This window comes from Brassica napus, chromosome A7 (assembly GCF_020379485.1).
Source record: "Brassica napus cultivar Da-Ae chromosome A7, Da-Ae, whole genome shotgun sequence".
Taxonomy (NCBI): Eukaryota; Viridiplantae; Streptophyta; class Magnoliopsida; order Brassicales; family Brassicaceae; genus Brassica; species Brassica napus.
The window spans coordinates 16,417,484-16,429,867 of record NC_063440.1 but is presented as its reverse complement, the minus strand read 5'-3'; the positions used below and the strand labels follow the sequence as shown (position 1 = coordinate 16,429,867).

General features: G+C 35.1%; 3 protein-coding genes across 3 annotated transcripts; all 3 read right to left on the bottom strand.

The window, feature by feature from the left end:
• Positions 1-816: 816 nt before the first annotated feature.
• On the bottom strand, positions 817-2,587 carry LOC106366729 (MYG1 protein-like). The gene is made up of 7 exons (XM_013806392.3): positions 2,307-2,587; positions 2,092-2,238; positions 1,926-2,024; positions 1,670-1,861; positions 1,471-1,590; positions 1,307-1,378; positions 817-1,170 (listed from the first exon to the last, which is right to left on the bottom strand). The coding sequence occupies exons 1-7, from the start codon at positions 2,568-2,570 to the stop codon at positions 946-948; spliced, it is 1,119 nt and encodes a 372-aa protein (XP_013661846.2). The 5' UTR covers positions 2,571-2,587; the 3' UTR covers positions 817-945.
• A 609-nt stretch (positions 2,588-3,196) lies between these two features.
• Positions 3,197-4,606, bottom strand: LOC106364390. Its single transcript, XM_013803976.3, has 6 exons — positions 4,369-4,606; positions 4,084-4,305; positions 3,909-3,988; positions 3,724-3,799; positions 3,523-3,624; positions 3,197-3,414 (listed from the first exon to the last, which is right to left on the bottom strand). Exons 1-6 carry the CDS (start codon positions 4,483-4,485, stop codon positions 3,394-3,396), a joined length of 618 nt encoding a protein of 205 aa, XP_013659430.2. The 5' UTR covers positions 4,486-4,606; the 3' UTR covers positions 3,197-3,393.
• Positions 4,607-7,011: 2,405 nt separating this feature from the next.
• LOC125576585 (rab GTPase-activating protein 22-like) lies at positions 7,012-10,032 on the bottom strand. Its single transcript, XM_048736977.1, has 5 exons — positions 9,665-10,032; positions 9,199-9,334; positions 9,076-9,125; positions 8,611-8,664; positions 7,012-8,423 (listed from the first exon to the last, which is right to left on the bottom strand). Exons 1-5 carry the CDS (start codon positions 9,934-9,936, stop codon positions 7,151-7,153), a joined length of 1,785 nt encoding a protein of 594 aa, XP_048592934.1. The 5' UTR covers positions 9,937-10,032; the 3' UTR covers positions 7,012-7,150.
• Between the last annotated feature and the right edge of the window lie 2,352 nt (positions 10,033-12,384).

The window sequence follows — 12,384 nt, the reverse complement described above, 5'->3', positions numbered from 1 at the left end:
AAGAAATCATCAGAAGCTAGGAGTTTTGTGGTTTCTTCTCTAATAAAACTTTAAATCCAATTTTTCTTTTCATCTAATACATATACACTATATGTATACATCAAAAAGATGCAGTTTGTTATTAATTCATTTGTTTCGTCCGCATAATTGGATAATTCATTCACTCTTTTTTGAGATGGATATGGATTTAAAATATCAAAACCTAATAAATTAGTTAATTAGTGATGTCTTCTCTTCTTAACCAGAATTTATATTTTTGAATGGTTAAATTTCAACTGTTGAAATGTTATAATGTTACATTCACTCTTCTTAACCGTTTCGCACTGCATGGTTTAACTTATGGCCAAACTATGAATATGCAGTATATCCTCTTGGACAAATTTTTTTTCTAGCATCTACACATCCCACTGCTTTAGATCTCCTTTGATAAAATCTTTAGCTATTAATCTCATATGTACCACCGGAGCACTATGACGTGTTGGTTTAGTTGGCTCCAAAGATCCTCCCATACTATGACCTTATATCTTAAATAAATCGTTTGCTTAATCCCCAACGATAGTAATTGTTTTACCGCTGATATCTTAGTCTATACATAGGAAGGATTATCCGTTGAACTTATTCAGAGTGGCGAAATAATCCTGAAGATACGATTCTTGGAAGAGATACTAACGCGCACTAATAATTTATCTAACCTTTATAGTGATTTTGTCAGAGTTTTAAATATTTTGTAGAATTATTTTATTTCATGAAGACATTGGTTTCACTAATGTTGTGTTGCAGTTGCACATCATTAACTCATTTCTACAAATAATGAAATAAGAAGAAATCAAAATCTACTGAAGATACGATTCCATCCAAGCACACAAATAACGAAACGGTCACTCAACTGAAAACAGAAATTGTACAACATAATGAAGCATTGTTAATCTCTCTCTCTGCTTTGAATTAGAGAGTGAGAGCAGTTCGGGCCATGGATAAAGCCCCTTCATAGGACAGGTTTCCGCCAATAAAGCCGCTCATGTGGACAAAAACGCAACCGGGGATCTCAGCAGCTTTAGAGAGTTCCTCATCTCTAAGGCCTCTCCATTGCTCAGGAAGAGCCTTTCGGTTCTCAAACCTGTCTGGTGCAACCGCCACTGCTTGAACTCTCCACTGCTTTCCTCGCTCGTCCTACACATCATTTGCACTACTTCTCAATACCAAATTATCCTTTCACCACACTAATACATTCAAATTTCTTCAGGAGAATACGTCATTCACATCTGAGATCCTGCAAGCCTATCTTAATACTGTGCTTCAAGGTTACCTGGTAGATGACGTATTTGATGAGTGGTTCTATCTTCATCTCTTGCTCAAGCTCGAACAAATGAAGCTTCCACTGCCCACCCATTAACCCAGAGAGTTAGTTTTAATATTAAGAAATCAGAATAGTAGCATTGACAAAGGGGAATGGACAGTGAAAGCACTTACAGGGCAGAAGTTTTTAAGTTCCATGATCTCGCCACTAGGGTCAGTCTTGAATCTTTCTTCAAGACACTGCATCACGATTGATCGAGCCGGCAACCACGACCTTGCATGAAACCTTAAACTCTACAAAGCAAAGTAAAATACACAAGTTAGCTTTGAGAAACCACCCACCTGACTGACACTTGGAACAGAGAAGTCTTACTTGGAGAAACTCTTTGCCAGCAAGAGCCATGGCAAGCTGGAAAGCCTCATTCTCCTTCTCCTGGGACTGGTCAGGGTCTACCCAATCAAGATTTAACCTTCCAACCCTCGAAGACAAATGAGTGTTGTTCACATATCTCGGAGGCTGATCAGTATCATACCGATTAATTCCATTGTCCACAGCATCAATCGCCTGAAGTTGATGAAACATTAAACAAAAAATAATGCATATGAAGAAAGAGAGGCAACAATGATACCTCCATGAAGCTCTTGTAGACAGCTAGAAACAAGCGAAGGACATCAGGGTGATCTTGTTCGACGTTTAGTTCCTTAGCTATGATCTCTTTACCAAAATGCTGAACCAAAACAATCACATTCAGACAGACTTTCTTTCTTTCTGAGGGAGCAAAGCAAAGCAATAACCTTGTAAACGAGACCGGCACTGCTGAGCTTGGTGTTGAAACCATGTCCAAACACCTCTTCGAAGCCCTTCTGGTGATGATCATAGCGGTCACGGTCGGGGTCGTAAACACCTCCAACGTCAAGCACTGCATCAAGCTCTCCCAATATCTGCAAACAAGCATATGAATTTATTCGAAAATCAATATCGAAACTCGAGAAGGCAGCTTGTGTTACACCTTAGGGTCACGGGTACGGACGATGTCGGCGCCGGAGAACTTATGGGAGAGGCGGATCATGAAGCAACCGAGAGCTTCGTCGCAGTGAAAGCTTCCGTTGTGAGTTCCAACTTTCTTGACGGAAACTTCTGAAGGAGAGGCGGGAGGAGGAGGAGTAGTAGTAGAGTAAACCCTAACGACGGCAGGAGGAGCCATTGCTGCTGCAAAGAGAGGAAGAGGAAGGAGACTCAGGTTTCTGATTAAACCCTTTGTTACTGGAAACATTGACGAAATTTTGATTGAAAATGGTCAAATGGGCCTCTTTTATAACATACTAAACATTTTGGGCCTAATGTCCACCTTTTTATCGGCCCGATATCACGTTATGGCTTTGTTCAGTCTTATACTTTTTTGTGGTTTGGCATGTGGAACGGTTTACTATTATGTATGTTGGTTGGTTAGCTGGGTCAACTAATAAGATGTTCCGGTCCCAGCTATGAGCAAAGCAGCGGTTCAGCACCTATCTAGCTAGCTTACAATGATACTCACCTTTGTTGCGATGGACATGCCATTGGCTGGCTGTAATGCGAGGGTTCAGCTCTCTATTCTCCCGCTGCGTCAGACATTTTTTTTTTTGATAACCATAGTGTGATTCTAAAGGTTTTTTAAACCCAAAGACTAATGATTATGAGATCCGCAAGATCCGCGTTTTCTTACCACTTAAGTGCTTCGGGTAGCCAAGGAGAATTGAACCCAAGACGGTACTCACAGTTGTGAGTCATTTACCACTGGCCAAGACCACGTCAGACATGCGTTGTGTTTTATGAAGGATGTTTTGTTTTATGGGTCCTGGTTATCATCCTTGTTTGTTAAATTGTCATCCACTCCTTATCTTTGGAGGCTCATGAATCTTTTGGGAACTAAATCACTTTTTATTGAATTTTTATTATTTTTCTTTCTTTCTTTTGGGTTAAAAAAGAAGAAGAAGAAGAAGAAGAAGAAGGGCCTGTTACAAAACTAACTCAATCATCGTATCATTAATTTTCTTTTATTCCCCCTCAGTGTTTCACTCCTGGTGTCTTTGGGTTCGTCTTCCTTTAGGTTGGTTTTAATCGTCACCGTCTTTCTCCTTCAATGCAAAAAAAATTAAGGGACTTGTGAGTATCATATCCAACTCGGAAGTGTTCAAGTGAGGACACTTAAGGATATTAAACTTATTAAAAAGAAGCAAGTTTACCTTGGAATCAAAATGGAGTTTTTTCTTTGAAGAAAAGTTTTGAGACGTGTCTTTGAAAAATGCAAGAGTTTGAACATCACCATTTGCGATACTTGCTTCAAGCTACCCAAAAAAAGGACAAGGATGATGAAACACAAAAGGGTTGTTGTTGCAGCAGCAGCAAGTTTATAGTGGTTTTATTTAGAAAGAAAGAAAGAGAACCTGAACATGAATGATGCCCAAGACAATGCTTGTAATGGGCAACCAGCTTTCTTCCGGAGAAATTGACAGATTTGAGCTGAAAATTCGAACAATAACACCCAATTGAAGACGAAAAAAAAAACAATTAAAAGAGAGACATAAGAAGAGTTCCAAAGAGTCAAAGAGAGAATGAGTACAAAAGGTACCTGAGATAGGGAAGGAGATAAACGAGAGCATAGACAGCGTAACGCGTTTTCCCAGTGTCAAGCCAAGCGAAGACCCAACTCTGAATCCACAACAAGAGCACAATTATTTGTTTCTTCAGATAAAAGGTCTTAATTTTCATCAGACCAAACCAAACCAAAAAAAAAGGGAACAGACCAGCCAATTGAAGTAAGGGATGAAGCTGATGATTCCCATGGCTGCTATTCTCATATCTGTTGACACTATCGCTGTCTTCTCCTCTTCCTCGTCTTCCACTCGCTTCGCCACCGGAAAAACAAACGAACTGAGGATGCACGCGCCTATTGCCGACGCGAGCGGCGCGTCCTGTGAAAACTCCGCTCTGCATATCAATCGCTTGGCCTTCGCCTCCCTACTCAGCTAAGAAGAAGACAAAAATGTTGGCACAGGCTTCAAAGAGAAAGATGCACTGAAAGATATTACCTTGTTGTTAGGGTTTTGTAGGGGAGAGTAGGCTAGTGGAAGCGACGGAGAAAGTATATGAGGCTTGGCGTAGAGAGAACCGTGGAATGAAAGCCACCTAGTCGACGGAGACGCCATTGCTTTTCTTCAGCTCTGAGCTTCTTTGGTTTTGGATTTGAAAAGTGACACTGAGACAGCAGAGACAGAGAAAGACAAAGGCTAACATATATCATATATCATATTACCCCAACGGATCATGTTGAATTTTATTTATTTATTTGTTGGTCTTTTTATGATTGAAAATTCAAATTCTTGGATAGTTGCCCCTTTTTTGTCGTCAAATGATACTCCACAATTAAAAAAAACGTTAGTGTAAAATTTTGTTACACAAATATGCAAATAATCATAAAATCATATGAGTATACTATATATCTATGTTAATATCATTTAAATTTAATTATATATCATATACGATAGATAAGATCGATTGTTTTGATTTATTTACTCTAAGATGATTGCGAATAAACAAAAGCAGTCGTTTGATTTATATGCGCACGTCAATTTATTACATAATAATAACTGATTTTTTTAGTTATTTAATATCTCTTATATATATTAAGAGAGAAACATTTAAAAATTTATAACATGTAGTATGTACTAATGAAAAAAATGTCATGTTGAGTTGTCATGTAATGAGAATGCTAATTTTGCTTACGTGGCGGTTTGAGAATCAATTGAAAATTTTGTTAGTCCAAAACTAAATTGCTAGAAAATATTATATTATATAGTATGTTCATTATGGATCATTCATTATTAAATTAAAATTATTATATTTTTTTCTTAACCTACGGAATTACCTAAAGTGATTAAGATATATATAGTAATTAATGATTTTAAATAATAAAGATTTGTTAAAAATCTGTATACTTTCTATCATTTTGTTTAATTATTTATTATTAAATCATTATTTACGAATCAAGTATATAAATGCTCTATGTAATTCAAAAATTTTAACCTAAATCTTATAGAGAATCACAAAATAAAAATAAAAAGTTTCAAAAAAAAATTGTTTTCCAAACCACATCTAACAATCTAAGAGTATATGCATTCGACTGTACGGCTCGGTTGGGTTATCTATCTTATTAAAACTCAAGTACAAAATTGGAGTGTTTGGAGACTTGAATATGACTTTTAAAAATTTGGAGTGTTTGGAAACATGGATTGCAGTCTTTTAAAAAAAAAATATTTTTGTTTGAAAACAAGGATAGTAGTATTAAGAAAAAAAGTAATGGGCTTATGTTTTTTTTAAAAATTGAAAGTTATCTAGGCCACTTTTAAAATATACCAAAATTGGTCAATCTAATTCCCTAAAAATTTTTTTTTCTAAACTAACCATAAAACAAAATTTAAACTTTATATACATATTTCAAATCAAAATAATAATTCAAATTTGATTTATATCAAAAATTGATTCAAAAATATACATATATTCAAAAATGGATTTTTACTAAACTATTTTTCAATAACCATTATAAAAAAATATTGTCAATATATATAAGAAAAATATAATACAAAGCCCAATTTGAAATACCAACTCAAATTATGGTTTTCATATTTCATATTAAGTTTTAAAAATATAATATATGTAATTATTTATATGATGGTATGTATAAAATACTATTAATTATATGATTACTTATATGATGGTACATATAAAATACGATTAATTATATGATGATAAAATACGATATATAATAATGACTAGGGATGGGCTTTTGGATACCCATACGGGTTTAGTTCTGATCGGTTTGTATTTTGGGTTTTCGGGGTCAAAGATTTCAGCCTTATTAGAATGTTTCTAAATTTTGGTTTGAGTTCGATTTGGATCTTTGCGGGTTTGGTTTGGGTTTGGATAACTAATTTAAATTATTTTTAAAGTCTTAAATCATTATATATTTTAAATTTCTAAAAATGTATAAATAAAATAATATATTACGTATAAATTTGAATAACATATGTCATAATACTTAAACTTAACATATCAATTGGCTTGATTTAAAATTTTGGATACGAAATCAATAATTATTTTAAGTATTTTTGGTGATTTGAGTATACTTTAACTATTTCAGATATTTACTTTTGACTATTTATATATATTTTCAAGTATTTAAACCAATTTAAAAGTATCATTTTTGATGTTTTATATACGTTAAATCTAAAAATAATTAATATATATAAGTATATAAATCTATTTTTAGATAAATTCGGATACCTAAATACTTCGGTTCGGATCAGATTCGGTTCTCTAAATAACAAAATTTTGAATAATTAGAATATTTAATCAATTTATGTTTGGGTTTGGTACTATATCTTTGGATCGGCATCGGTTATGTTCCTCGGATTCATTTTTTCAAATCCTAATAATTACATGAAAAACAAATATCAACATATTTTTCAAAATATACACCCGCGCGCCTGCGCGGGTCAAAATCTAGTTCAAGTTTATGGTTCGATCAGAGTATATGCATTTTGACCCATTAAGAGTCAGTATTTTTTCAACCTTTTATGAAACCCAAAATGGAACCTAATTTATGTGATTCAACTTTTAAGCCTTGTGTCTTCTAGAAAGGGCATTTGTATCAGACATCTCTACTTCTACCCACATCCATTTTAATTTGAGCTCTCTTTATTTAAGTAACAAAATATTCCAAGACATGGTTTAAGATTTTTTTTGTTTCACATTTAAACAATAACAGCTGAACACTAACAAAGAAAGTGCAACAGTGGCAAAAGAGTGCCTCTTTCAGATCTTGTCGTGAAGATTGACGACCAAGTCATGAGCATCGTCAAGAAGTTTCCAAACATCAAGACGACCAGCCATGCTATTACATTCCTTCATTATCTCATCCATCCCACTGTACTTCTCTATGATCGTCTTTCTCCTCTGCAACACGCTTGCCGCTATCGCATATAGCAACAAATCTTCCGTCGGTGGTGCCCTTAACCGTATTCTCCCCCATGTCGCCTTTGCAATCCCTGTTCTTATGGCTGCTTGATCCGCCCACATTACTTCCCACAGGCAAAGCGTCTGCTCAAATGTTAGTTCTCGTCTGAACATCACCACCACCATACGGTATACGAAGAAGCAGTCTTCCGCTTCTAGGTTCTCCAAGTGTCTGTACAAGCGGATGTCTTTGAACTGTATGATTTTCGATACCATTGAGAGTTGTCTCCTGATTCCAACCTCGTCTAGCCTGAAATTATGCCTTGCTTTACTCATGAACCCGACAAAGCACCAGAACGCAAACGCGTCGTCTTCGATTACTGCGAGTAAAGGAGATAGTAAGTCGCTCATTCCTTGACAGTAACCTATTTCAGGGTCGTAGACCGCGTAGGCTTCAAGGATGGCGACCAGGCGAGCTGCGTGTAAGATCCTGCAGGGCTCCAAGTCCTCGTAGTCAGTAAGACCAACCTGTGTGGCTATTCCCCGGGCTTTTGTGTCAGACACAGCAGCTTGAGATGGTGAGTAGGGCACCCATTCATTATTGGCTCTCACTGCATCCAGGCGGATTATTCTCTGCCAAATTGTGTTGAATTCCTCTTCTGCCTGAGATTTTGGCTTTGATGATGGAGACTCAGTGTCTTTTTCTTGGTTGACTTTACCGTGTTTTTCTGCTTCTTCTTCTTTGGGTATGTGAGGCAAAGTCTCAGTTTCTTCAGAGTTGGTTGCCTCTGAGTTAACAGTTGTATCATGGCTTTCTACTTCTTCCTTCGCTAGAAGAGGTGAAGTCTCGGTTTCTTCAGAGTTTGTTGAGTCTGAGTCATTAGCATCATCTTCGGAGGTGACGCCACTCTTTTCACAGTCCCCATCCTGAAGGATCGATTCGGAATTCAACTTCTCTGATTCTTCAACTTGGATGGATCTCGTGGAACTACTGACTTGTTCAATATCATGGGAATCAAGAACCTGGCTGTCTTCGGTGTTGCTGCTCTGAGATGTCTGCTTTGAGTCACTGCCATTTTCATTGCGCCTATGAATCTCGCGACACTGTCTCCGCAGGTTTTCATATTCCTTCCTGCAAGATTTACGTATGTCTAAGCGATAGGAGTTCTCAAACTACTACTTTATTGGTAAATTCATGGAAACATTGAAAAAGTCAATAACCAGCTTGCCACCTAACGGGAAACAGAGAAAAATGGGAAACTTAAATATTGGCAGAAAGTTGAGAAGCCATGAAACTCCACTAGTATAAGTGAACGTACTGTTTCTGCTGTCGGATAGAATCTCTTTCTTCTTCGGTGCTGTTTAAGTCATACCTGTGAGACGTTAAGTAGAATAAAGTTATAGTGTGTCGGGATGATAAAGAGTACTAACTTACACAGGGTTCATTATCAAAGTATCTTAACGTATAGTGAGGACCGGGCTAGGATTAGTCTTATGAATCCCCAGGGAGAAAACATAAAAGGCGACTCTGAGACTCTCCCATTTAAAACTCCAAGTTAATGAGTGTTTTACTGTTTATTCTAAGTTTCTAACTTATCCTTATATAACATTGATTACCAGCCCCATAGAAAAATCTACACTTCAAAATTTAGAACATACATACGAACCTAATGCTGAACAAACAAAAAAACTCCATAGTAGCCGCAGAGTATATAACAGATCCAAATCATGCTTCAGCACTAAGAACATAAAGAAGGGACAAGGAAAAAGATGCAGATTCTTACACTCCAAGGAGGAACAGCCAAACTTCTGGTCTGATGCTTGGATCCACACCCTGAAACAATGGGAAAATTTTGGTTAAAGTCTGAATATCAGAAGGTTATCAAATGGAGCAATTAGCAACATACCCCACTGCGAACTTTCTTCAGAAATTGGACACCTCCATCACTGAGTCGGCCTTCCTTTGTGAAAAAGGCATTCCACTGTTTAGGCTGAAGAGCATGCTTTCTTCTCCTCAGTGACCAAGGCGATCCAATGCTTCCTCTGAAGAAATGGATTAGCAGAAAACAAGCAACTTCATTTAAGGAACAAAATTACACAAAACAAAACGTGGCGATCAATAGCTTTCTTCGAATAGTAAATGTTATGTTCATTTATGCCAATGATCAGAAGACCTAAAGACATTGGTTACATTATTCAGTTATCATCTTTCAAAGGCTTTATACACGCATCATTATCTAAGAATCTAGACTTCGGATCAAAATCAATGAGCATCAAACGAAAACTATTACTAAGCTAATCATGATAAAGTAGTGAACAAGCTTTTACTTGAGAATTGAGATCTTTAGTGTTTCATTTTGCATTCATATATACCTACGGGAGTAGACGACGGTGACAGCCACCGCCACGACGGTGAGAGCCACGGCTAAGCCAACATTGGAAGGAGCAACAACCGACGACCAGAATTCGCCTACGTATCCGTTCCTGGAGGCGCCACCGCTGCTGCCATCGGCAAAGACGATCCATCTCCCGCCGAGGATCAGCGGCAACAAGACCACTGCGACGAAAGTTACCGTCGATGCGACGGAGCGAGTGGCCGCGGCCACTTTGGCGGTCGTCGTTAATCGTAGAGGTCCAAACATCATCCCCAAGCTAGGGATTCGCTTCCTCCAAGATTACTGATTCTCAGAGTTCATAGCAATTTTGCTTTTCTCTCAACACCCAAATTAAATGAAAACTGGTTTAAGAAAAAAAGTCGTAGGTGGTTTGTTTAATGATTGGGCCCATTTCTTCAATGGGCCTTCATAAAGTTTTGCTAACACAAACGTCGTCTAGTACTATTAAGATTATTTGAATCTCTTTACTTTTTCATTGTTTGACATCTTTGTTAATGTCAGTACCAGTATTTGTTATCACTATTTATTTTTGTCATATTCACTATCTATACTTTCTATCATATTCAAATTTACTTAGTGGAAAAGGCCGGTGAGTCCATCAAAGTATATATTTTCTAATAATTATCAACTAATTATATTTAATCAATTCAAATATTCATAATTGTTGTTCTTTAAAAATATACATAACTATCTTAAAATATAGATAATATATTTTTGTGGAACAATTTTTTTTATATAAAAACTTGTATTTTTGGGGAAAGAATGTATATTTTATATTTTCAAGGAAGAAATATAAGTGTGTATAATAGAGTTACCTCTAAATGTTATTATAGAGAAAAATATAAAGATAAGTTGGAGATCTTTAAATAGAAAGAAAGACACAAAATCAAAAAGAAGTTTGGGTGAAGTTATAAGGATTTGATGGGAGAGGAGTCGTTCGGTCTTCAAAGATGTAGGAGGAGCCTCTCGGTCCTTCATGCCGAGATGAATCTTTGAGCAGTGACATGTCTATGTGGGATGCAGATTTCGATTACCCAAATTGAGACCAACTGCCCTGACTTAGTGCATATGTGGACTCGCCGGCCTTTTCCACGTAGCTTAACTATTTTCATCTATTACATTTCTATTTTGAGTTGTTTACTCTTTTCCACGTTCCTTAGGGCTTGACTGGTGTAACCGTAGCGGTTGCAGTTGTGGGAATTTGCGGATGCGGGTGGTTGCAATTTTAAATGGTTTTAAAAGATTTGTATGACTCGTACTGCGTATAGAAATTAGTGCATTTGCGGGATACTTATGATTGGTTAACCACCAAATACAACAACGGTTAAATAATAAATTAACAATATTTATATTTTAAATAATTAGAAAAAATATTAAACATCATAATATTATAATAAATATAAAAATATAATTTATAGAAAATATTTTTATTTTAAAAATATAAATTTAAGCAAAAAAAATATATTTTGAAAGTTTTCATAGGTTAAGGTCATTTTAAACATTTTTAGATATGCATGATTTTTTTTCAGATCTGAAGACTATATATTCTGACTTCATTGAAGACTTCTTGAAAGACTTCATGGCATGCTTCACACGAGCATACTTCTCAAGCAAACTTCTTGGAAATATTTTTAGAAGACTTCACGTGAATGAAGCGGCAAACTAAAATTTTAAAAGAAATTTAACTGTGAATTAAAAGACTTATAAAGTAGTCATCTAATTCGGAGTCAAATTTCACTGAAAAAGTTAGTTGTCTCTTGTGGTTAGGAGACTCTTGTTTTGATAGTTTATATAATATTGTAAATAATATCAATCACTTTATCTCCGATCTATTAAAAAAAATTTTTGTTTAATGTTTTTGATAAAAAAAAAAAAATCTTTGTTTAATGTTTAATTCACTTATTCAAGTTCTTGTAGTTATAATAGTATATCTTTTGTTACGATTATGGTTATGCAAATTAAAGGGGACAGTTATAATAGTATAAAAGTTGACACAAGTTCAACACAACAATAACTTCATAACACAATAATATAAGTTTCAAAATATAACAAATTACTTAACAATAAATTCATAACACTATATATATATATAAAATAAGACTCTGAAGTTACTTAAATTTCATGAAAGTTTAAAAGTATATCTTATGATCTAGTAAGACATTAAACCACATGACTTGATATTTTTGAAGTTATTTAACATCTTTAAAAGTTAAAAAAAAAACATATCTTAAAGTTACTTAACATTCTTGAAAATACAAGTTTACAAAAACTAACAGAAAAGACTTCTCCAGAAATCTTCGCTCAACAGAATTTTTAAGAAGCATGCTCTTATTTGCTAGAAACATTAACAAACATGTATGTTTGTAACCTCATAATTATTATCAATTAAGTTACTAATTTTATTTAGGAGCCCTAATATTGACTAATACAAACGAATTAACAAGAAGAAAAAAATTAAAAAGTCATTTTAATTTTATAGAAAATGAAAATTTAATAAATATTGACGTAGAAGACTTCTAAAGAAATTTTCCATTTAGGTTATTTTTGCAATTAAAAATTTACGAAAGAATACTTTTAAGAAGACTACTCAAAAGCATATTTATTAAAAAGACTTCCTTTGTAAATATTGGCTTACTTTTATATTTGAAATTTTTTTGAAAATATCATAGAAGACTACTAATGTATGATGAAAATACC

What these genes read in the sequence shown, in the direction of transcription:
- LOC106366729 (XM_013806392.3), bottom strand. Translation starts at nt 2,570, where the DNA reads ATGTTTCCAGTAACAAAGGGTTTAATCAGAAACCTGAGTCTCCTTCCT. An exon ending in TCTACAAGAGCTTCATGGAG is followed by an intron (nt 1,862 to 1,925) that starts GTATCATTGTTG and finishes CATCAACTTCAG; the next exon opens with GCGATTGATGCTGTGGACAA. An exon ending in TCAAATACGTCATCTACCAG is followed by an intron (nt 1,171 to 1,306) that starts GTAACCTTGAAG and finishes AATGATGTGTAG; the next exon opens with GACGAGCGAGGAAAGCAGTG.
- LOC106364390 (XM_013803976.3), bottom strand. Translation starts at nt 4,485, where the DNA reads ATGGCGTCTCCGTCGACTAGGTGGCTTTCATTCCACGGTTCTCTCTAC. An exon ending in TCCCTTACTTCAATTGGCTG is followed by an intron (nt 3,989 to 4,083) that starts GTCTGTTCCCTT and finishes TTGTGGATTCAG; the next exon opens with AGTTGGGTCTTCGCTTGGCT. An exon ending in AACTCCATTTTGATTCCAAG is followed by an intron (nt 3,415 to 3,522) that starts GTAAACTTGCTT and finishes TTTGCATTGAAG; the next exon opens with GAGAAAGACGGTGACGATTA.
- LOC125576585 (XM_048736977.1), bottom strand. Translation starts at nt 9,936, where the DNA reads ATGATGTTTGGACCTCTACGATTAACGACGACCGCCAAAGTGGCCGCG. An exon ending in ACCGTCGTCTACTCCCGTAG is followed by an intron (nt 9,335 to 9,664) that starts GTATATATGAAT and finishes CCATTTCTTCAG; the next exon opens with AGGAAGCATTGGATCGCCTT. An exon ending in TGGCTGTTCCTCCTTGGAGT is followed by an intron (nt 8,665 to 9,075) that starts GTAAGAATCTGC and finishes AACGTCTCACAG; the next exon opens with GTATGACTTAAACAGCACCG.